Below are 22,370 nucleotides of genomic sequence, written 5' to 3'. Positions count from 1 at the left end.
GAGAAAGGCTGATCGAGAGCACACACAGAGTATAGTAACCGATAACCGTGAATGCAACATTAACCACCAGACAAACATGGCGACCTGCATCGGCATGGTCGCAAGAGTTGGAGGCACTGTTCTGACTGTGTTAAAGCCGGTAGCAAGACAATGTTCAAGGCAGAGGACACGTGTGTTCATCCCGCACCGCTTTTCACATGGAGCACGGAGCAGTTTGTACGAGCATGTCCGTGAAGGTTATAGCGACAAGCCCGAGCTCGATATGAGAGCAGTGTGTGAGGAGACTGAGAAAGTCATAGCAAATGTAGAGAACAGGAAGGGGGACCTTCGAGGGGACGATGTCAGGAATATTGTAAGTGTTTATTGAGCTGCAAATGCCGTCCGGTTTGTGACATTAAAGCCGTGACAACTTTATTTTTTGTCAAACCCACGTCTCTGGGGTTAACAGCTGGCTGTGTGGCTGCTTATAAGCAGAAGCACTGTCTGTAACGTATATTTATTTTAACAAGTTCAAAGAGCTGAATGACCTTGCTGCCCAAGATGTATCAACATGTCAAAAAACTGAGGGACAGTGAATGACACACACACACACACACACACACACACACACACACACACACACAGTAGGCCTATATAATTAATATCAATCTTAATTTTGTGTTAATGTTCCTATTACTTATTATGTACTGACCGAATATTTGGACAAATTGTGTGTTTATTTTAACAACATTATTGAAACTTTTATGCCAAATTTGACCCATTTTAGTTTTTTTCATCACAGAAAATGAGCCTTCAAAATAAGCTGAAAATGTCAACATTAGAAATATCAAATAACTTTGTAAAAAATATTTAAAAAAGCACCCACAACATTCAAAAAGTGACAAAAATATCAGAAAAAGCAATAACTTTTTGTCATGGTTGATTGGGAGACAACACAAGGGTTAATATCAACGTCGACCTTCACATTTTTCAGACACAGGGAACTTTATTCTAAATTCTACGCTTTTCACACAGTCCTTGCATCTCAGCAGTAAGCAACAGCTCAATGTACTGAATCAGAGTGCAACCTGGTAGTGTTGCAAAACTAGCCAATGCTGCTCTTACTACAGCATAACGTGCTATTGGTGAGTCAATAGTAAAATGTAATTCTTCGCTGGAATACCAGTAAGGATGGATGGAACATCACAATGATAATTATCATGTGCTTCATATACTCACATTTACTATCTTGACCTTTGCGGACTCTGAAAGCCGACATGAGCACTCTGAGAACAAAGTGACTCAAAGCAGGGTTTAGTTTAACAACGTTTTGAAGGTTTAATGAGACACACAAGAATATAGTCATTTCTATGACCTGAGCGTAGATAAATAATAAAGAATAAAAGGATAGAAGGGTTGATTTGAGGTTGGTTGACGCAGATACATCATCAGAGAGGGAACAGTGAAACAATGTATGATACAAGGTCAGCTGAGGCTTCGGAGTTTTAACAGATTCACAACACTGAGTGACATGGAAATGATGTGCAATACATTTCAAATTGGTTATTAAGTCTCTTAAAGTACTCATACAAATGGTAATGCAGGTTATAATGCCAACTAAAATCACATTGTTGCTTAAGAAAAATGTTGCAACAAGCAAATAGAGTATTTACAATCAGACCAAAACTTTGTTGGTCCACTGTTGACAAACAACAACAGGTTGTCAGTATCTCTCAATATTCTTATATACTGTATATAGGCTGCAAGTAGATTGAAAAACTAGATTTTCATTTTTTTAAACTGGATTTTCAAGTGTGTGTGTGTGTGTGTGTGTGTGTGTGTGTGTGTGTGTGTGTGTGTGTGTGTCTCCACTAGGTATGTGTGTGGCAGGAGCTTCAGGCAGTGAAGACAGAAATCTCGGGTCTGGAGGAGCAGAAGAAACACATCAGTGACACAGTCAAAGCACTAGTGGTCAGTAACAGTTATTACAGCACTGGTCACAATCATTACTTTTCTGAGGTTTATGTTGATTGTTTTGAATATATAGAACTCACAGGTGTCATTTCATATCCACTACTTTGAGTATAAAGCTGCATCCATAATTGTGACATGAATCGTCTTTTCTTCACAGGCCAAGAACGACAAGAAAGCCCTTGGCAATGTAAGTTTGGCGCTTCAGAATTTAAACTCTTTAATACTTTATTGACCCAGTCAATCTTGGCATTATTACTCTGCTTTCAGTGCACTCTTCAGTGGTAAATCCCATCTGGGACCAGTGCTGAGTCCTTGTTGTTTATCATCAGCTTCCAGAGTACACCCAGACTCTGCAGAAGGGCCGAGAGATCCGCAACAGACTGAATCAACTTTACTCCAAAGAGACTGAGCTGGATCAGGAACACTATGGACGAGCGCTCAGACTGCCCAACGCCACACACCCTGATGTGGTGAGGACACGCACACTTTGTCCTGTGGATCTGGGGACAGATTTACTGCAACCTGTGTCTTTTTAAAGTGGGTGTAGTTTGAAACTTCCTAAAGTGCATCTTCTCTTTTTCAGCCAGTTGGAGACGAGAACCAGGCAAGGGTGGTGGAGCTGGTTGGACAGAAAGCAGGTAAATGATCGCATGTGTCAGAGCAAGTGCTTTACCCTTGGGTGTTTAAAAATACAAATATCCTAATCTGCTCTCTGTCTGCTATAGAGTTTAACTTCAAGCCCAGAGGCCATCTCGAGCTGGGGGAAGAGTTGGGTCTCATCAGGCAGCGGTGAGGAGGACTCTGACCTTTAGTTTTAAGTACTTGTCCCACTGACATATTCCACATGCTGTTTTGTTTTTGCACTGAACCTTTTGATCAAACGATTCAAAGAAAACGGAAGAAGAGATGGTAGTTTAGTCAACCTGCAGGTTCAGAGCAAAGATACAAAAAGTTTGAAGAGCAAAATTTAATTTTGTATGAATATGGTAATACCATAATAATTTATCTAATATTACGTTCATTGAAATGAAAGGGGGGGGTCATTATACTTTGTTCCTCTGTTCCTATTCTGCAGACATCTAGCTCATGTCTCAGGCCACAGGTCCTACTATCTGAGGGGAGCCGGGGCAAGACTTCAGACTGCACTTCAAAACTTTGCCCTTGACACACTGCAGCGACGGGTAAGCATGTGTTTTGAAATATTAGATACTGTGTAAAGTCTGCAAACTGTATTATTATTTTTATTCTTCTGTCAACATGTAGGAGAGCCAAACTAGAGTTTTCTTTTTGACTCCTGCAGGGCTTCATTCCTATGGTTGTACCTGACATGCTGAAGGGGGCAGTGTTTGTGAGTAGCAGAACTCTGAGCCATTTGTTTAAAATATTCCTGACTTTGCATAGGTGTTGTCAAGATAACACAATTTGACATAATTGGAAGATACTAAACTTAATATTTAAAAAAAAAAAAAAAAAGGTTTACATGGACATAAATAAAATGTGCGTCAAAAGGAACCAGCTAAGGTGGTTTGGGCATTTGGTCCCCCCCGGGCGCTTCCCTAGGGAGGTGTTCCAGGCACGTCCAGCTGGGAGGAGGCCTCGGGTAAGACCCAGGACTGCGTGGCGGGATTATATCTCCACCCTGGCCTGGGAACGCCTCGGATCCCCCACTCAGAGCTGGTCAATGTGGCTTGGGAAAGGGAAGTTTAGGGTCCCCTGCTGGAAATGCTGCCCTCGCGACCCAACCCAGGATAAATGGATATAGATGGATGGATGGATAAATTGTACATCAAATCAAATATCTTTGAAATAATATACTCAGACATCAGTTTGAAGACCAAACCATCTTTCAGGCCACACAATATCCCACTCTCGCTGACATCTCCTCTTTTTACTTTTTTTAATCATTCCGTTTCATCCACCTCCAGGAGGGTTGTGGAATGCAGCCTAACGCCCATCGCTCTCAGGTCTATTCACTGGACCAGGCTCGTTTCCCAGACCTCAATCTGGCCGGGACTGGAGAGGTTGGGGTGGCAGGTGAACTTCATTCTTCTTCACTGTTAATAAACGCATAAACTCATGTCTTAAAGTGTTGCTATCACGATGAGGTTTTAATTTCATCGAACAATAAATGACAAATATGGTTGTTTATCAGTACCAGTGAACGCCACAGGTGCTAAGTTACTGGTTTTGTGTTCCTCTCTTCTCCAGGCTATTTCATGGATCATGCCGTGAACTGGAAGGACCTGCCTGTCAGGTGAGAAGTACCCCCCACTACTTGTTTGCTACAGAAAGTGTTATATCTGAGTAATTCTAGCTGACATGATCTGTCGTCTCCCGCTGCAGGACGGTGTGCAGCAGCACCTGCTACAGAGCAGAGACGGACACGGGCAGAGAGACATGGGGGCTCTACAGAGTACATCACTTTAACAAGGTTACAAGGACATATATTAGAGACACAGGAGTTGCTTGGATGAATATGTATACAAAACTCTGTAATGCTAACTCTTTGTTTGCTGTTAATAAGTGATTGCAAATTTTGTATTAATGTTATAAACAAGTGCCTACTTTATTATGATGACAAGCTTTGAAATTAAATGTGTTGTGTGTCTGTCCGTCCAGGTAGAGATGTTTGGAGTAACAGCAGATGAGACAGGACAAGAGAGCTCTCAGCTGCTGGAGGAGTTTGTCTCTTTGCAGAAAGAGATGTTCTCTGCACTGGAACTACACTACAGGTTAACACACACACACACACACACACACACACACACACATGTTGCCCTGTTGTTTCATACATCCAATAAATTTGACATATGTAGAATATTTGTGTGAGTTATGGCTCTATTTGTAGCTCCAAGTTGTCTCTATGTGCGTTTTCACTCAGAGTGCTGGACATGCCGACACAGGAACTGGGTCCTCCAGCACACAGAAAATATGACATTGAAGCCTGGATGCCTGGGAGGGACAGCTATGGAGAGGTCAGTTACCTACTTATATTATTTTGACATTTCAATTCAGATGTGTAGTAAATTACTGGATTCCAACTGAGTTATCTGCTGACTGTGACTAATAAATATATTGTAAATATGTTCATTTGTGATAATAGACAGACAAACATGCCGTCAGTCATTAGTGACTCCCTTCCTTTGTCAGTCAAAAGTCCGTAAGGTGCCCAAACATGCGAGGAACATTTGGACTCTGTTTAGCTACAAAATGCAGCCCAAGCAGTTGAGAAAAAAACAGTACTTTGAAAGGCTGAAAGCCAATAACTTCTGTTTAATAAAAAAAGACAATAGTAACGCTAGTAGTTAGCTGTATTTAGCTGCTGATTGTGATTGCATTTTTTCTCATATCTCTCTCTCCCTCTCTCTTCCTCTACCCATACATATCAGATTTCCAGTGGGTCCAACTGTACAGACTACCAAAGCAGACGCCTCAACATTCTGTATGAGCGAGAGGATGGCAGTCTGCAGTACGCCCACACAGTAAGCACTGCTGTACAGTCCTGCGGATTTAGTTCACAGCAGTATACCATCTCTATAATATATATAATTTTTTTTCTCTAGGTAAATGCTACAGCATGTGCCATCCCCCGAACCATCATCGCTATCCTGGAGACTCACCAGACCAAAGTAAGACACCAACATGAGGGCACACTTCACACATGAGGGTTCCCAAAAACCTGGAAAACCTTTAATGCATTAAATAATTGTCCTAGAGAATGACGAAAATAGGTTGAAGACACTATAAAAGCATATGTCTGCAACTCCAACAAAACATGACCTTGCTCCCTTTCCACTGGGCTAAATGTGTATTCATTTGCATGCACCTAGGTTGAAGTAGCTCCCCCTGGTGATCGTTGTTAGTCAAAACAGTTTTATGTAAATTGCAAAACGGTTTACATTTTCTTGAGGGAGAGAAATTGTCCAACAAATATTACATTTAACAGGCTTAGTTCACTCAATTACAGGGGAATGCCTTAAAGAGGCATTGTTCATTTTGATAGTCTGTACCCATTAATTCCCACATTTCTTTTTTTTCTTAACAATAGTGCAAGGAGCATAAATGTTTTGTTTTTGTCGTGAACAACAATGAAATGCAGTACACCTCTTCACTTTTTCTTGGTTGTGATTTGATTTTTTGATTTACCATTGAAAATGCATGCCACAATGAAAAACAATTCAGTTATTGAGAAAAATAAATTGTATTGTTTTTATTTAAGCATTTTATTTTGGACATTGACTAACTTCATCTACATGTCAAATACTAGAGCAATTTTTACAAGGCTTACTTTTCTGAGGGATTTACTGCAATCCAGTTGGTGTAAACCCAGCTACTTCAAAATGTTTTTCAACATATTTATTTCAAGATATTTTAAATCCACTGGTCTTAACATCCCTGTGTTATTAATTATGCTACGTTTGTTGCTGTTTCTTTTGTCTCTGTCCTTTTTGTCCATCTCCAAAGGATGGAACAGTGCGTGTCCCCCGTGCACTGCAGCCTTATTTGGGTCTAGAAGTGATTGAGACGCCAAAGTACACTCCACTGAAATACATTGGACCCAACCAGCCCAGTCGACCTCCCAGGCCTGCTCCCAAGACCAGATGACACAAATACAAGCAGAGAAAGGGGAGGTAACCTTGCCCCTTATGACCTCATAAGAAGAAAGATTCCAGATTGGCCATCTGAGCTTTCATTTTCTCAAAAGCAGAGCAGGATACCCAGGGCTCGGTTCACACCTATCACCATGTCTAGCGACTGGGGGGACCACAGATAGGCTGGGGGTAACATATTAATGTTAAAAAAAAACTCATAAAGTGACATTTTCATGCCATGGGACCTTTTAAGGCGATGGATCAGAACTTACCATCAGTTCATTGTCACTGTAAATATATTTCTCTTTATTTGTTGAAGGCCATGGAATTGTGAATGCTAGCATGGATGTGTGTTGTCCAGCTCATGACGACCATAATAAGGAATAACCAATAAAGATACATCTTTAATTTCTGTCTCATATATTGTTCACTGACTGTGTTTTTTCTAATTTCCAATATTTTTATATATATCAGTAAACATACTGAATGACATTGTGACCTTGAAGGGGGGCCTGCAGATGGAAAGAAACTGCTCCCAGATGTGACATGTGTTACTACCAGCTGTTACAATGTATCAATAATTAATGTGCTGAAGTAATAAACCAGCAGCAATCATGGTGAGATTATGATCTTTGCATGGGCCTTGCAAATACAATGGAGCTTTTATAATAATATTTTCGCTGGGCATATTTAGTGTGATATGAATAGAGTGGAACCGCAGAGAAGTTTAACGTGTTTAATTTCTCCAGGTAGGCATCCCTCTAGCCCTCTTAACGGGCTAGCTTTAAAAAGCATTAACATGCCGAGATACACAGGTGACACGTTTTGTATACCGTAAGTACAGGAAGAACAACCGACATCTCTGGCATCTTAAGGTTTGGGCTCTGATCTGGTCTCAAGTCGTCACCTGACAACACACAAACGCGCGCGCGCACACAGCTCCGCGGCTCCACCTCGCTCTGCGGGTGTGTGAAGAAGAGTCAGCCCGTTATTTCAAGGTTATCTCCTGCAGGAACCTCACTTTTCGGATCCTATGGGAATTCTGATAACCGCAGTTTTTCTGTGGGCTGCCGCCGGAGGTAAGGGTTTACCACATCCATTACACAGCTGCAGTATGCTGGCCGCTCGGTGTGGAATGACGGTGGAGAATGTGAGTGGATTAGCTGTGCAGGCTGCTGCGGTGGGAACACACTGCCTCAACTGTAACGGTAGCCCTTGCTATTCTTACCGGTATGTAGGCTATAATATGGTATACCGGTAAAGGGATGAAACTGGAGCCTTAAAGAATACTTTATGGAGCAGCCATAAGGCGCGCTAACTATAATGGCGAAAGCCTCAAGGGTTTAGACTTAATAGGCTAAACAAAAGCATTGTTACATCATTTGTTTTGCGCCTACCTTTCCGTTTCTGTCTGCGGGACTGTGGATGCTGTCACTGGTTGGGTTGGACGTTATATTTTAGTCTTACTGACCCCCCCCCCTCCACCCCAAACAGTCCTATTGAACAACATAAATGCAAATTACAGCTCTGCACAGGTGAGCGGAACAGCGCACATGTGCACGGTATGCACCGTGACATGCGCCAGCTGCGGTGAAAACGTGGTAATTAGTTAAAATAAGTGTAAGCTAATATAGTGTCAGAAGGAGAAGGACGTCTGTCTCTCACCGAGACATGCAGCGGTGTTACGAGCTGTGTTATGCAGTACACCGGCGATAACCTACATACAGCCTACTGTTTGGGTTTAAGTTATTTAGGTGTCACAGTGTCTAACGAAATACAACTGCTAGACCTAGCAACAGTTTACAATTTTACACATAACCACAGCAATCTTGGTGTAGCCTACCTAAATGCCAAGATGAAGAGTAATCTAATTATAAACTCATTATAGCATATGTCTTTCACCCCCTACTGCACATGAGTTTGTTCTGTTGTTTTAGATTACAGTAAGTCTTTTTTATGAATATGATTGTTTTATTTAAGTTAAATGTATTGAATGTGCTTTAAGGGTGTTGACAGAAAACAAAAACAAAAAACAATTCTAAATTGACCAAAATATTATGGGTTGACATTTAGAATTCTGACAAAAATGAGGACGCAGTAATTGAACAGCATCATATCTTGTACCTCAGCCAGATTCCCCAATACATAACAAAAAAAGAAAAGCAAGCTGAATTGCAGGTCCTTGTTAGATTCAATGTCTCTCCCTAAGGAAAAGGTACTGATGCCACAGCTTACAGTATGGGCCTTTAATGATCTGCTGGCAGGCGGAGATTGGTGACTGATTTAGCCCTGGTGGGAAACTAGCTGTGTGCGTGCTAAAGCCTTTGAGAGTGTCTACATCCTGGAGAGAGAAAGGGGGTTAAGCTTCTTTGCTGTGTTGCTTTACCAAGGTAACTGTGCTTACTTTAATGAGGGAACAGCTCCACCCACGCCCGTGCAGGACAAACCATTGCTAACTGAACAAAGTAGTTCACCTGTGGTGCCCTCTAACACAGTTTGGCACAGTTTTTAACTATTGTAGAAATGCTGCATATATTAAATTGTGTTCACATTCTCCATCTCTCTCCCTACTCTCTCTGGATCTCCTTCCTTGTCTTGTGCCTCAGTGGGAAGCCGGCCGGTTACCTCACCCCTTAATGATGCAAAGGTCAGAAACAAGTCCTTTTTTTGTTTCCCCACCATTCAGCATTATTTCAATGGCTCGATCAGTAATTGTATCTGTTTTTTTGTATTGTTCTTTTAGGTTGAATGTATAATTCAGGAGACACTGAACAAAGACGGGTCTCAACATGAGTGTGACCCACAGCTAGCAGGTGACATCTCTAAGTATCTGTTCAACAATACAGAACTAGCAGTATGTAGGCGAGTGTTTAGAGCTGAACGAACTATTCGATTAGATGTAGATTTGTTAGTAGGTGGGGTTTTGGACTTTTGGCAGGACAAATCAAGACATTTGGAGGTGAATTGTGATGGGCATTTTCTGACAGGTTACAGACCTTCGATTGGTAAACTTTAAATTTAACATTACATGAAAATAGTGAAGTACGGTAATTCATCTATCACAAGGTGTTTTTGTCTTTTACCTCATATGCTGAAATATACAACCAATCCCATATGTGATGGGTCTTTTGTTGGGTGAAACAGAGTTACATTTGTAGATAATCTGTTGGGATTTTGTACTTTGTTCTTGCTGCGCTTATGTATTATTGAGTGTGTGTCATTATTTTTGCAGAGGAACTTGATGAAGTGCAAAGACACCAGGGCCTGCTCAGGGAGCTGCAGAGGCTGGCGGGTGATGGTACGCACAAATTCACACTTTGTTGTTTTAAGTCAGTATTCACTACAACGAAACATAGTCTGATTTGGTGTTTCATTTATTTTCTTTGGAATCAAATGAATACAAAAGACAAGGATTTTTATAAAAGCCCCTATGTGAGAGAAGGGATGTCTTCACCTTCAATAACACAATTGTGTGATGTTTACATGGCACTTACTATTGCAGTCTGATTGTTGCAGAGCGAGAAGAGGACAAGGAGCAGGATGAATACAACCTGGCTGATGATGAGAGCGACTTCGAGCAGGGGGATGAGGAGACGAAGGAGGAGAGAGACCTGACCAACCTCCCGAAAGAGACAGAGGAAAAGAAAGAAGACAAGACAGTGGCAGATGACACCAAGGAGAAGTTGATGGAGGAGCCCCGGATTGAAGACAGAGGGAGGGACAATGAAGACGAGCGAGCCAAGGAGCTTGAGGAGCTGCTAGCTGAAGAGATCACCAAGAAAGGGAAGGAGGAGCGGAACGATGAAGAGCTCAAAGAACTGCTGAAAGAGCTGAAGAAGAAACGCTATGAGGCGGTGAAAGAGAGGGAGATCCAGAAAGGCTCTGGGGCCGAGCAGAAGGAAGAGGTGGAGAAAAAGAAGGAATGGGTGGACAAAGAGAAGAAGGGAAAAACCGCAGAGGACTTGGAGAAGCAGAGGATTGAGGAGAGGAGGAAGAACGAGGTGGAGCTGATGGGGGAGAGGGAGAAGGTGGAGAAGGAGCTGAAGGAGCTGCTCAAAGAAAGAAAGGAAAGCAAGTACAAGCCGGAGCAGGAGAGGGAGAGGAAGGAGAAGCAGGAGGAGCTGGACGAGCTCGTCAGGAAGATGAAACGGGTGCAGGAGGAGGAGCAGGAGACGCAGGATGGCAAGAAAGAGGACGGCGTGGACGAGAGGACAGCAGAGGAGAAGAGCGAGAAGAAGGAGGCCGAAGAGGACAAGGTGCCCGATGAGAAAACAGAGAATGAAGTCAAGAAGAAGGAGGTGGTGGGGGCGGCGGGAGAGGTGAAGGAGCCGCAGCAGAAGAGAGTGATGGAGAAAGCGAGTGATGAAGCCACGCGGCAGTTTGAGCGGGAGAGGTACAAGAATGCGGATGAGGAGGATGGGGACGAGGAAGATGAAGATGAATATGTCAGAGAGGATGAGGAGGGGCAGGAGGAGGAAGATAATGAGGAGGGTAACGCTGAAGAAGATGAAGGGGAGGTATGTCGAAAAATAACGTGTCTTAAAGTTGTCAAAATGTTGACAGTAGGTCGAATACACGATTGGTGGCAAATAATTAAAGTTGGAGTCCTCTAAAGCTGAGTAATAATAATAATAATAATAATAATAATAATAATAATAATATGTATTGCTCCGAAATGGACATCCACAGATTAATTAGCCCTGGCTCACTAGCAAAATATGAACAATACATCCATGGGTATTCAACAACAAAGTTAACATCCTCATACCCAGAATGCAGTGCTTCACAGATCTTGGAGACTCTTCATAATATTTACCATTGTAAAGATTTCTATTGCTATTATAGTTTTTACCCTTTCAGTACATATTCAATATGTAACAGGTAGTTTAAAAACGTATTTACAGTCAATTTATTTCTATGGCCCTCACATACCTACCAGCAGCTACAACGTATATGTACGCAATATTTTCACATTTTTTTTGCAGGCTGTCAACCAAAGCATCACCATGTGGATTGGATCGGATTATTGAATAACGTTTCCTATATTCTCATTTGTTCTGTCCAAAGGAGCTGCTGGAGATTGAAGCAGAGTTGCGCAAAGTCGCTGCAGAGCTGAGGGAGCTCCGCAGAGGATAAGACCCACACACACACACACACACACACACACACACATAGCAGACTGACAAAATCCTGTGATGCAGTCACACATTGAGCTCACACACCATTTTAGAGCCTTCAAATCCCCACAGCACTCAGAGAAATGTCTTCAGATGTGAATCTGTAAATGGACATCAGTGGAAACTGTACATACTGTTGATTCATTTGTTTATTCATTTCTGCTTTAAGATTGCCTGGAAATTGTATCTCAGTGTTAAGGAAAAAGAGACACATTTTCCTGAAAATCTAAAAGATATAGTGTCAATCTCCACTCGTGTCCCTGTCTCTGTACCTGTAAATGCTGTTTGTAAGGTAGACAGGTGATTTCACTCCAGTTGTAAAGCGGCATGGATGCAAAGCATTCAGCACTTTGATTTGAATGTTGTTTGTGACTGCAGATTGCCCACCACACAAACACCATCATCTTTGAAATCATGAATACTGGCAAGCAGCACTTCTTTTCTACGAAGGTATCATCCTCCATGGCGTGTGGGAAAAACAGATTCCATACTAATAATAAACAGTAATGTGTGTATTTCAATATATATTTTGTGCAATAACTGATATGTGTAAACTCTTCTTGCCCTTCTGACTGTTAACAATATGTATTACTGATATTTCTACACAGGAGTAAGTCATGATTTCCTCTGTTTCTTTGATGATAAAGTAGAAACAAGGATTGTGTTTCATTTGGCTGTCGCACTGTTAAAACCCCGACTGTTTGTGATGAACCTGGGTGACACGGACAGAACACAGGGTGGAAGTTCTGACACTTTGTATTGTGCGTGGTTAGTGTGTGACCACAGGATGCGATGTACTTAGAGCTTACAAGGTCTGAAAGTGTCACTTCAGGTTCTCGGCCAGCTTTGCACTCTTATCAAGCCAAGGAGGAGTTGAGGGAAGAGGGAGTCACTAAAGCCATTTTGTTGTTTTTTGGTAACAGCAACAATGACAATAACATTGATAAATGCTCAGTAGTGTTCCGTCACAGTTGTCATAGCTGTCATGTAATTTGTGTAAATATCTGATATCATGGTCTGTAAGCCAAGGTCATAGGAAATACTGTATGAAGCAGCAGCGCCCCCTAAAGGACACTGGGTAGAAATGCACAGGCCGCAGGATAAACAGGGTTACCATTGGAGGCCCACTTACTGCAATAACACAATATAGACTAGAGCACATGTGAATGCAATAATTAGCCAAATAATAAATGATTTCATGTATTTTATTGTGTTATCAAAGTACATCATAGAGTACTCATATAGTAGATATCTCTCTTTTTCTACACAGCCAAGATTTACAATACATTTATGTAATTAAACACTGGCAAGTTAGCCGGTTGGTCAACTTGTGTAAACACGTGGTGATAATAACACACAAGTTCAGTCAACACAGATGAGCTCATTACTGTCTATTCCAAAGATGAGATGTTTGTTCACTTGATAAAAATCAAAACATGAATGTACTGTAGTTTTTCTTTTCTTTTTTTAGTGCAAAATTGTTTCCACAAACTGTATCTTACAAACCAGCAAGAAAGATGTAGGAAATGTCTGGGAGGGGGGGGGGACATAAGGGCATAGATGACATTTCAAACATTAGGAAACAAAGAATTATAACAGAAACATCATTTGTAATATTACTGGCCAATCAGAGTGCTGTATTTTGTGCCTGCTGTAACTTATTTTATGCTACCTGTCAATCAATAAACAGAAAGTGTATTAAACCATTATGTGTCGTCTGTTTGGCTTGTCGATTTGAAAATAGAGCAGAATCACTTAAACGACACAAAATGATTAGTATGATTTAAAGGCAATACAGTTTAAGATCAAGTCATGTCACAGATTACATATAAATAACGTATTATGATTGAAACAAAGTGTTTCCAAGCTGAGTTTGGTCACAACAAAAACGTGAAAAAGCCAATGACTTAATTTGTCCCGGGAAGCTGATGAAACAACAATTTGTGATGTGTTCCTAAGGCGACTTTTAAAGGCCAGTTGTTGCAGCAGATGGAATTCCTGCAGTCTGTCTCAGTTCAGGACAGCCTGTTGCCTGCGGGCCAGCAGAGACCTGTTTGTCCAACACTGACTTGATGTGGCTGAGCAGGGATGAGAAAAACTGGGGCACTCCCTCGTAGCCTGATAGAGAGAAGTGTGGATCAGAACATCAGCGGGTGTGTGTGTGTGTCTGTATGTGTGTTTGTACAGCTGCAGTACCTGGGAAGATGTTGATGTCGATGACTGTGAGGGTGTGTGTGTGTATGTTGATGATGACGTCCACGCCAAACAGGGCCATGCCAAGCTGAACTCTGAGCTCTCTGACTAGGGCGGCCAAGGCCTCAGAGCTGGGCGGAGGCAGGCACGGTATTTGCTCGTCCAGCTTAGAGATCAGGAGGAAATAGAAAATATTTAGGGTGGATTTCAGCCCACTCAGGTCAGGTGAAATGGATGGGGGTTTACTTGTAAATTTAGACAACTACAAACTATTTACAAGCTGTAAGTGCACCTTGAATGATGCCTCTCTATTCAAGCAGTTTTGCAGATAACTTAGCCCTATATATCAAAGTGAGAGAATGGGGGCAAAGTTAAAAAGGCTATACTCGAAATACCGACGTTGTGTCACAGCCGTGGCTTCTGATATTGACGCACAAGGCACTCAGATGCACGTGCGGCCGGACCAGATAACCAGAACAACTAAAGACCAACTAACAAAGAAGCTCAGATAACACACACAGAGTGTGACTTCATTCTCTGCTCAGAATGCCATTACTCCCCTATATATTTACATAACAAACAGTTGCTTGCTGCTATATTAATGTTCTGAATGTTGAGTACAGAACCTTTGACATAAACTTTGTTAAAACAGTATTATTACATACTGCTGTGAGATCTGAGCTTGACTCTGGCTTGGACACCTGATGGCTGTTGAAGAAGATGGTCTTCCTTTCTGGAGGCAGAGAGGAATCACAATTGGAATGGATACAGGGAAGAAAGAGAGCAAAGAAACACAAGGACAAGAAAGGAAAGGAAAGGAAAGGAACGGAAATATCTTATGTATTTGTAGGTCTGGTGCAGGCTGACCACAGGGACCGGAGGGGAAGTTCTTGATTGAAGGCCTCTCTACACAGAAGTGTCTGTCTCCTACCACAAACACCTTGTGCAGAACAGCTCCATGGTTGACGAAGCTCTGGAGCACACAGGGAGGATGGATATCAGCCAGACTCCCTGCACTGAAGATCAGAGACATCTGCAATGCACACAGATGTTGGACAGACTGTAAATAAACAGAGAGCAAATAAACAACAGCGAATGAACAAAACCAACATGACTGCATGAGTATAATGTTCAGGCAAACCAACTCACCTCGTGGGAAAGAGAGCCATGTGCCACTCTGGTTTTACATACTGGGGTCAACAGAGAAAAAGAGTGTTTGGGGTTCTGTCATACTTCATGAGGAAGCATAAAGGAAAGAAGGATGTATAAATTCAGCAGTGTGAGAAGCTTTTTGGTTGGGGGTTAACACGCCACACCAGTCACAAAGAGGCTGAGATGTGGTTACTTTACAGTTAATTTAAACATTATATATATAAGAATTGAATAAGGAAGTGAAAGGCTAGAGATAGACAGAGAGTGAACTGACTGAGAGGAAAGCTTAGGCCCTGGGTCGTCACAGCCTGCTGAATGGATGACAGGTCACTGGCACTGTGGATCTCTAGGTAAGGAGGAGTGCAGATGCAGCACTCTGTTGGACAGAATAGGAAAGGCATGTGTCAATATCTACAAGCAGCAGTAAACTACACATTATACACTTAAAAGCTGCAGTTCACCTCGGAGTGACTTGTGCAGCTTGCTCATGATCCGATAAGAGGCAAAGCGGTCTAGTAGCTGGGTCATGGCAGGCAGGGGGTCCAGAAGAACTGTACTGGGATGAGCCGACACGTAGCTCTGTGATGTATAAGACAGACGGAGAAGTCTTCTCACTTCCAGCGTGTATGACGTAATGAATTAACAATAATACAGCTGCATACACAATCAATGTTCCTCTCAAAAAAGCCTCAACCGGACAGATACAAAAAAGTGTTTTTTTTACCTGGAAGTTAACAAGAAGCTGCTGCGATTGGCTGTCGTGCTCAGCCTCTACGATGACATCAGACAGCTTTTGAACGATGACGTCGAAGGGTCCCTGAGGCACCAGGGGCTGAGTGAGGTCAATCTGACAGAGGGAAACACCTTTCAATCTTATGTAGTGGATCTGTCTAATTACAGTACCACAACACTTTTCATATTGCTTATCTTTGGATCAAGTTTGGGAATTTGTGTAAATGAAGCATCTATACTATATACATATCTATAATTTTTTTAATTGGGTCACCAACGTAGGAATCATCAATTATTCTACTATTATTATTATATACCTCTACTATTACAGACTATAGCAGTAAAACCAGGATTAACTACTATCACTGATGATAGCTCTGTGATAGTATAGATGATAGCATCTATACTATATACATATCTATAATTTTTTTAATTGGGTCACCAACGTAGGAATCATCAATTATTCTACTATTATTATTATATACCTCTACTATTACAGACTATAGCAGTAAAACCAGGATTAACTACTATCACTGATGATAGCTCTGTTCCCCAACAGGGCCCGGTCACTGGCGTTACAAAAAAAGACTACAGCATAATTCATCTAATTAGTTATACCTGTGCTTAATGAGTCACAGTTTTTTTCTTGAAGCTTTAGGTGTACTGTGTGTCATACAGTACATGCTGATGGCATGAACAATTTCAGCATAAAGTATGAGGTGTGTGAAGTGATTTCAGTTAAGTTTTTTTTAACCATAAAAAGAAGTGTCACCTAAAAATGTTTGAAAGCCACTGAGCTACATTGTGTCACGTTGGGCAAAAAATGTGGTTTGTAACATAATAATGTTGCTTGTGTCCTGCTACACAGACCCTTCTTTAATTCAAATCAATTGTGGACAGTATTTTTTGACTGATAGAGGCTACTTACATTAGATTTTTCATTACTTACATTGAGTTTACTATTCGTGCCTGCTTCTTATGACATAGAATGTGGGAAAAAGGTGAAATCATTATTGTGTGTATGTAAAAGTATCACTTATGCTCATGTGCAGTTATTCCCATACAGTGAAATGTCTGATAAGTAACAACCAGGCAGCCATTGTTCATGGTTTTGCGACAAGCAGATTGTAGGAGGGGGCTGCAGGTGGCTGTGACATGGATTAGGCCTACTAAAGTTGTATACATCTGTGCATGACATGTCTGCATGTGTGTGTGTGTGTGTGTGTGTTTGTGTATGTTTGTGTCTGCTACGACTAATACTGTAATACTTTAACTGCTTAACCTCTAGATTAAGATAAGGTGCATGTGTGTCAGTGTTATGGCATCTATACAAAGTTAGACAAAGTTCCCTAGTTAAATATTTTCTAGGAAGTAAGTTGTTATGTGCCAGGCTATTTTATGGATCATGCAGTAAACTGGAAGGACTTGCCTATCAGATAAGAATCATCCCTCACACCGTGTTTGCTAGAGATAGTGTTGTATTAGAGTAGACGTCCTTCTAGCTGACATTATCTGTCATGTTATGCGAGACAAACAAGCAGGGTTAACAATTAGCAGATCCTCCTCACTTTTCACACTTAGTCTTTATTCATCCCTTTACAGCAAACCTTTAAGGTTAGATTTAATGTAGGGCCAAGGCGAATAAAATCACTTACCTCCACCACTTCCACTCCGTGGCCCCTGCAGGAAACATACTAAAATGTTAAATTGCAATGTTTGATTTCAAACAGGGTGGACAATTAATGTGGCTTCTTGTGTAGCAATTTGGATAGCTACTGAATGAAGTGCACAACTGTGTAGCCTATACTAGATGAGTTTTGTTTCTGTAATGCTCTTAAATAAAAAGGAAATCAATACAATCCTCATTTTGCTATGGGACCCACTTGGCTATCTATTAAGGGGCCCCCCTAACCTTAGGGGCCCATTCCCTTTTAGCAGATAGACCACCACTAAATTAATTCAAAAGTTGTCTTTAACTTACGCACAGAAGTCTGCAAAAGCGTCAAGGTTAATCCGCCTGCGTTTCTTGTCGCTGAGACAAAAGCCAACCCTGCTGCCCGACATTTGGCTGTGTGTCCGGGGGCCGCCAGCAGCCAAATGACAGCAGAGACAGACACTGAGGGTGAGACGGCGACTGACTCGCTTTTCTCCATTCAGTCCTTCCCCCAATACTTCTGACACAGTCCTAGTGTCTTTTAAGAAGCGCTTCTCCAGACACTTTAGTTCACAGGTGAAAAGAGAGAGAGAGAGAGAGAGAGAGAGAGAGAGAGAGAGAGAGAGAGCAAGAGACTGGTAAAGTCTCTTGACTTCCTTATTGCTGCCATCCAATAATAGTGAGCGAGGCCGGTGTTCATGGAGCTGCTACATGACCCCCACCTTACTAAACTATAACTGAAAGAGAAAGTAAAAACCTTTCAGGGAGAGCTCTCCATTATTCTGCTTATCGTTCGGTTGCAGCTCAGTCATGATGCTTACTATTAACTGACCGTCTAAAAAAAGACTTGTCGATTATTTAGGACGATATAAAGATACATTTAGTGCCGAGAAGTTCATCTGAGGTCACGAGGAGAGAGAAAAATGTCTCGCGGTTCAAATGCAGGCTTCGACCGACACATCACCATATTTTCACCGGAGGGCCGTCTCTACCAAGTCGGTAAGAGAGACTTTTTCTCCCATGTTTTAGTGCTAGAGCATGGACATGCTACTGCAAAAGAGAGGTCTACTACCATTACCACCTGACACATTGCTTCATTACAATAATAAAAAAAACAATACTGCAATAACATTAGCTAGCAAGCTGGCCAGTGGAATGCAGTAGCATTCAAATTTGTAGCCTACTCAAGTTTTCTTTTTTAACGTAGCTTAAACTTCTGGCAAGTGGCCTACTTTTTTTTAATAGGCTACATTCCGCCATTTTAAAGGAAAATATTAATTCTTAATATTTTACATACGTTAAAGTAGGGTATGTTAAATTAAGTTCATTAGCCGTAGTAGCCGTAAGTAGCCGAGAAATTGCTGGGCTAGGCTACTTTGTTCCTTAAATGTAGCCTATCTTCGTATCTATTGGCCTATATCTTGTAGTGATGTGCTTTTTTCTTCAATGCTGCACTGTAAGTACTAAAACCTTTTTATTCTTTAATTTGTTATTTTGTACTTTCTGTATTTTACATGTGCTGTTATACAGAGTATGCCTTCAAAGCCGTATCTCACAGTGGACTGACGTCGGTGGGGATCCGGGGGACAGACAGCGTTGTGGTGCTCACACAAAAGAAAATACCTGTAAGATATCACACACACACACACACACACGTGTCGGATTATCTGAGTTCAAGCGCTTAAGTTTTAGTGAAGCTGCAAAGAGTGATGCAGCTTTTTGCTGACTTGACAATCAAATATATGAACAAAATACTGCCATGAAAATGCCAGTTCTCACATTACCAAGCCAGGGACTTTTATTTTGGCAGGACAAAATAAAAGTTGTATTTTGTCCATTCCTGTCAATTCCAAGATCTAATTTCATAATCAGGGATAAATGAGCCTGTTGGAGTCATATCGGATCATAACGTCTTTGTTGATATTTTCACATGTACAGTGATACATTGATATGTGTCAGCCCAGTACCATTTTGTGAGTTGGATGTGACTCTCTGTCCTTTCTGCGGCTGCAGGACAAGCTGCTGGACTCGTCCACTGTGACCAACATGTTCAAACTAACCCCTCGCATTGGCTGTGTGATGACTGGGAACGGCGGTATGTATTCAGCACATACACAACACATCATTGTTTAAGCAATTGTGATACTTTGATATAATGATAATGCACAAATGTGAAAAGGATTACGATGACTTTGGTTTTATTTCACATCAGAAATCCTGGCTTTTTCAGTTTCTGTACATAGGGATGATAAATAACTGGTACAAAATAGTGTAATATACTATTTATGGGTCGTAGAATGTGTAATTAGTCTTGGTGACATTCTTGTTTGTTTACTGTAATTCAATTTATGTCTGGAAAATCTGATTCATTTAATAATGTTAAAAAGCGACACTGTTCCCCTTATTCTTTCTTGTGCAGCGGACAGTCGCTCGCAGGTTCACCGGGCACGAGTGGAAGCAGGCGAATGGAAATACAAGTTTGGTTATGACATCATGGCAGATGTGTTGTGTCGCAGGTTGGCTGATATCTCCCAGGTCTACACTCAAAATGCCGAAATGAGGCCTCTTGGCTGCTGTGAGTGGCGTTCTTGATTTCTGCCACTTGGTTTTAATTTCTTAATTTAATTTGTTAATACTGTTCTTCATCAACAATCCACACTGTATTGTTTTTTTTGTTTGTTTTATTAAGTTTTAGAAACTTGCAAGGGGCCATTGAAAATGACAACACATACAGTAAATTCACATAACATAGGTGGCATCTTCCACCCACCTTCTATCCTCCTCCCCTTCTCTCCCTCCTCTGCTCTCTGCAGGTATGATCATGGCGGCTATAGACCCCCAGCAGGGTCCTGTCCTGTATAAATGTGACCCCGCAGGCTACTTCTGTGGCTTCAGAGCCACTGCAGTTGGAGCCAAACAAACTGAGGCCAATAGCTACCTGGAGAAGAAACTGAAGAAAAAGCCTGAACTGACCCACGACAGGACAGTACAGGTAGAGTGAAACCTAGTGAAACTTAGTGATAGGAAATAGCAATGAGAAAGGCTTCTATGTGTTTGAGCCAATCACGTTACTTACCTACCTTTCTTTCCTTCCAGTTGGCTATAACATGTCTGTCCTCTGTCCTGTCCTTGGACTTCAAGGCCAGTGAGCTGGAGATTGGCGTGGTCACCAAGGAAAAACCTAAGTTCAGGTAACTACAGTCCGGCCTAGTGTAAACGTATTTAAGATTAGATCCTTTTTTTTATTATTCTAATAGTTGTATGATGAATTTACAATGATGACATTGGATGTCATGTCATTTTATATCCAAAAGGTTCACAGGTCAACTTTACTGTAACATCATTATGCAAAAAAGCTTTTCTGGGAGAAGAGGAGATTGTGACTATATTTGACATGTGGTCGGATACTGAATTGGTGACACTAATCTTGGGTGCCCACCTTAAATCTGTGGTGTTTAATCTTCTGTGCTGCCGGGTTGAAGATGTGTGCGAAGCTTCCACGTTTTGCCAAAAAATACACTTGATACCTTTTCATTAAATTGCTTCAAAGTCTTTACCACATAAATTATGAGTATGGACAGACATGGATGTAAACTGCAAATTCACCGGTTGGTGGAAGCATTCATTCGCAAGATGCTAATTATAGTGTTTGTTTTGATTTTATTTCTTTAAAGTAAGGTTTCTTGGAGTTATTATATGTCTTACATCACTCATTGTTCAGTCCTTAGTCAATGTTTTATTCCTCCTTCCTCTGGTTATCATTCCAAATATCATTTGTCTTCCCTGCTCACCTTTGGTTTCCGTTCTGTAGGATGCTGTCAGAGGAAGAGATAGAAGCCCACCTGGTTGCCATAGCAGAACGGGAGTAAAGGTGCCATCACAAACTTCATCTTAGCATTTCATTGCAAGTGTGCGTGATTTAGCCCAATTCAGCAATACTGTTAGCAACAGTCTAAAAAAAGAACACATTTGTGTGTCCAGGAAGGTTTAGCATGAACACCTGAAGCAGAAAGTTTTTAAAGAGAAAGATTTGATTTGACATTTCTATTGGGCTTTTAAAGGGAAAATTCTATATACACCAATAACACAATGTTTACATTGTGACACATGAAACTATCGTTAGTGGACAACACAAGCAACACATTCCAAATCCATACTTTGCAACATATGTCTGTTTGAAATATTAAAGTTATTTTTTGATGACCTTAGCTGGTTTTGTTTGGATGTGTACAGAATATTTGTCATACAGCTTATTTAATACTATATAAGCCTTGTTGTCATCTTCACACTTGTAAACTTGCAATAAAAACATCCATCCTTCATTGTTAACCCCTTTCAAACAACTGTTATAACAAATAAAACTGTTTAGAAAAGACTAAAAAACACGGTCCTGTTTTCCTTTAAATCAAATAGTTAAGGAAGTTTATCAACCTTCATCACTAAAATGAATCGATAGTTCAGGTTTCTTTCCCAAATTTTGTCAAATATCCTAAACAAACAAAATCCCCCTTGTTAAACAGCAGATGGCATCAGTGAGGTGCTTACATTACCTGAGGTTGACTGGTAGAAGGTCAGTTAACTGATCTAGAGGGCAAAGACAGGACTGAATCACAGTCTGTATATTAATAATATACAGTCTATGGACTGAATCCACATCTTATTCCAGCTAATCGTGCCGAGATGCGTAGGTTGCTGCCCAGCTGTACTTTTTATGTAAGATTTCAATATATAAAGGAATTTTATAATAATTTTCACAAGAAGAGTGCCTTGGATCATTTCTTCAAAGCTGTTGTTCCCTTTCCAAAGAGCACCTTTATAATTTGTTTTGAACTTGTGAGCATGCCAGACTTTTTTCTTCTGAAATAATATTATATACACAGGGATAAATAACAAATACTCTTGTAGGAAGTGAGTAGG

General features: G+C 41.1%; 4 protein-coding genes across 4 annotated transcripts; 3 read left to right on the top strand and 1 right to left on the bottom strand.

Annotated features, from left to right (window-relative positions):
* Positions 1-46: 46 nt before the first annotated feature.
* On the top strand, positions 47-6,964 carry sars2 (seryl-tRNA synthetase 2, mitochondrial). Its single transcript, XM_032509585.1, has 16 exons — positions 47-352; positions 1,855-1,950; positions 2,111-2,140; positions 2,283-2,423; positions 2,537-2,591; positions 2,679-2,742; positions 3,029-3,134; positions 3,254-3,301; positions 3,879-3,987; positions 4,162-4,207; positions 4,297-4,384; positions 4,573-4,685; positions 4,835-4,928; positions 5,343-5,435; positions 5,517-5,582; positions 6,418-6,964. The coding sequence occupies exons 1-16, from the start codon at positions 77-79 to the stop codon at positions 6,556-6,558; spliced, it is 1,566 nt and encodes a 521-aa protein (XP_032365476.1). The 5' UTR covers positions 47-76; the 3' UTR covers positions 6,559-6,964.
* Positions 6,965-7,484: 520 nt separating this feature from the next.
* LOC116681291 (DNA ligase 1) lies at positions 7,485-13,426 on the top strand. The gene is made up of 6 exons (XM_032509596.1): positions 7,485-7,624; positions 9,152-9,192; positions 9,289-9,358; positions 9,778-9,843; positions 10,062-11,062; positions 11,613-13,426. The coding sequence occupies exons 1-6, from the start codon at positions 7,579-7,581 to the stop codon at positions 11,679-11,681; spliced, it is 1,293 nt and encodes a 430-aa protein (XP_032365487.1). The 5' UTR covers positions 7,485-7,578; the 3' UTR covers positions 11,682-13,426.
* LOC116681334 (inositol-tetrakisphosphate 1-kinase) lies at positions 13,186-18,113 on the bottom strand. Its single transcript, XM_032509608.1, has 10 exons — positions 17,781-18,113; positions 17,455-17,479; positions 15,792-15,914; positions 15,529-15,646; positions 15,342-15,443; positions 15,065-15,105; positions 14,783-14,948; positions 14,581-14,648; positions 13,919-14,081; positions 13,186-13,840 (listed from the first exon to the last, which is right to left on the bottom strand). The coding sequence occupies exons 1-10, from the start codon at positions 17,861-17,863 to the stop codon at positions 13,689-13,691; spliced, it is 1,041 nt and encodes a 346-aa protein (XP_032365499.1). The 5' UTR covers positions 17,864-18,113; the 3' UTR covers positions 13,186-13,688.
* A 45-nt stretch (positions 18,114-18,158) lies between these two features.
* On the top strand, positions 18,159-21,828 carry LOC116681408 (proteasome subunit alpha type-6). Its single transcript, XM_032509615.1, has 7 exons — positions 18,159-18,452; positions 18,984-19,078; positions 19,467-19,548; positions 19,873-20,028; positions 20,267-20,445; positions 20,550-20,644; positions 21,265-21,828. The coding sequence occupies exons 1-7, from the start codon at positions 18,377-18,379 to the stop codon at positions 21,320-21,322; spliced, it is 741 nt and encodes a 246-aa protein (XP_032365506.1). The 5' UTR covers positions 18,159-18,376; the 3' UTR covers positions 21,323-21,828.
* The last annotated feature ends 542 nt before the right edge of the window (positions 21,829-22,370 follow it).

Source organism: Etheostoma spectabile, chromosome 3 (assembly GCF_008692095.1).
Source record: "Etheostoma spectabile isolate EspeVRDwgs_2016 chromosome 3, UIUC_Espe_1.0, whole genome shotgun sequence".
Taxonomy (NCBI): Eukaryota; Metazoa; Chordata; class Actinopteri; order Perciformes; family Percidae; genus Etheostoma; species Etheostoma spectabile.
Note: the sequence above shows the minus strand (reverse complement) of the source record. Positions and strands in the feature narration are given on the sequence as shown.

What these genes read in the sequence shown, in the direction of transcription:
- sars2 (XM_032509585.1), top strand. Translation starts at nt 77, where the DNA reads ATGGCGACCTGCATCGGCATGGTCGCAAGAGTTGGAGGCACTGTTCTG. An exon ending in GGGACGATGTCAGGAATATT is followed by an intron (nt 353 to 1,854) that starts GTAAGTGTTTAT and finishes TGTCTCCACTAG; the next exon opens with GTATGTGTGTGGCAGGAGCT. An exon ending in TGGAGAGGTTGGGGTGGCAG is followed by an intron (nt 3,988 to 4,161) that starts GTGAACTTCATT and finishes TCTCTTCTCCAG; the next exon opens with GCTATTTCATGGATCATGCC.
- LOC116681291 (XM_032509596.1), top strand. Translation starts at nt 7,579, where the DNA reads ATGGGAATTCTGATAACCGCAGTTTTTCTGTGGGCTGCCGCCGGAG. An exon ending in TCTGTGGGCTGCCGCCGGAG is followed by an intron (nt 7,625 to 9,151) that starts GTAAGGGTTTAC and finishes CTTGTGCCTCAG; the next exon opens with TGGGAAGCCGGCCGGTTACC. An exon ending in GCAGAGGCTGGCGGGTGATG is followed by an intron (nt 9,844 to 10,061) that starts GTACGCACAAAT and finishes TGATTGTTGCAG; the next exon opens with AGCGAGAAGAGGACAAGGAG.
- LOC116681334 (XM_032509608.1), bottom strand. Translation starts at nt 17,863, where the DNA reads ATGTCGGGCAGCAGGGTTGGCTTTTGTCTCAGCGACAAGAAACGCAGG. An exon ending in CTTCCCCTCCGGTCCCTGTG is followed by an intron (nt 14,649 to 14,782) that starts GTCAGCCTGCAC and finishes CTCTGCCTCCAG; the next exon opens with AAAGGAAGACCATCTTCTTC. An exon ending in CAAGCTCAGATCTCACAGCA is followed by an intron (nt 14,082 to 14,580) that starts GTATGTAATAAT and finishes CTGATCTCTAAG; the next exon opens with CTGGACGAGCAAATACCGTG.
- LOC116681408 (XM_032509615.1), top strand. Translation starts at nt 18,377, where the DNA reads ATGTCTCGCGGTTCAAATGCAGGCTTCGACCGACACATCACCATATTT. An exon ending in TCACACAAAAGAAAATACCT is followed by an intron (nt 19,079 to 19,466) that starts GTAAGATATCAC and finishes CTGCGGCTGCAG; the next exon opens with GACAAGCTGCTGGACTCGTC. An exon ending in AAGGAAAAACCTAAGTTCAG is followed by an intron (nt 20,645 to 21,264) that starts GTAACTACAGTC and finishes TCCGTTCTGTAG; the next exon opens with GATGCTGTCAGAGGAAGAGA.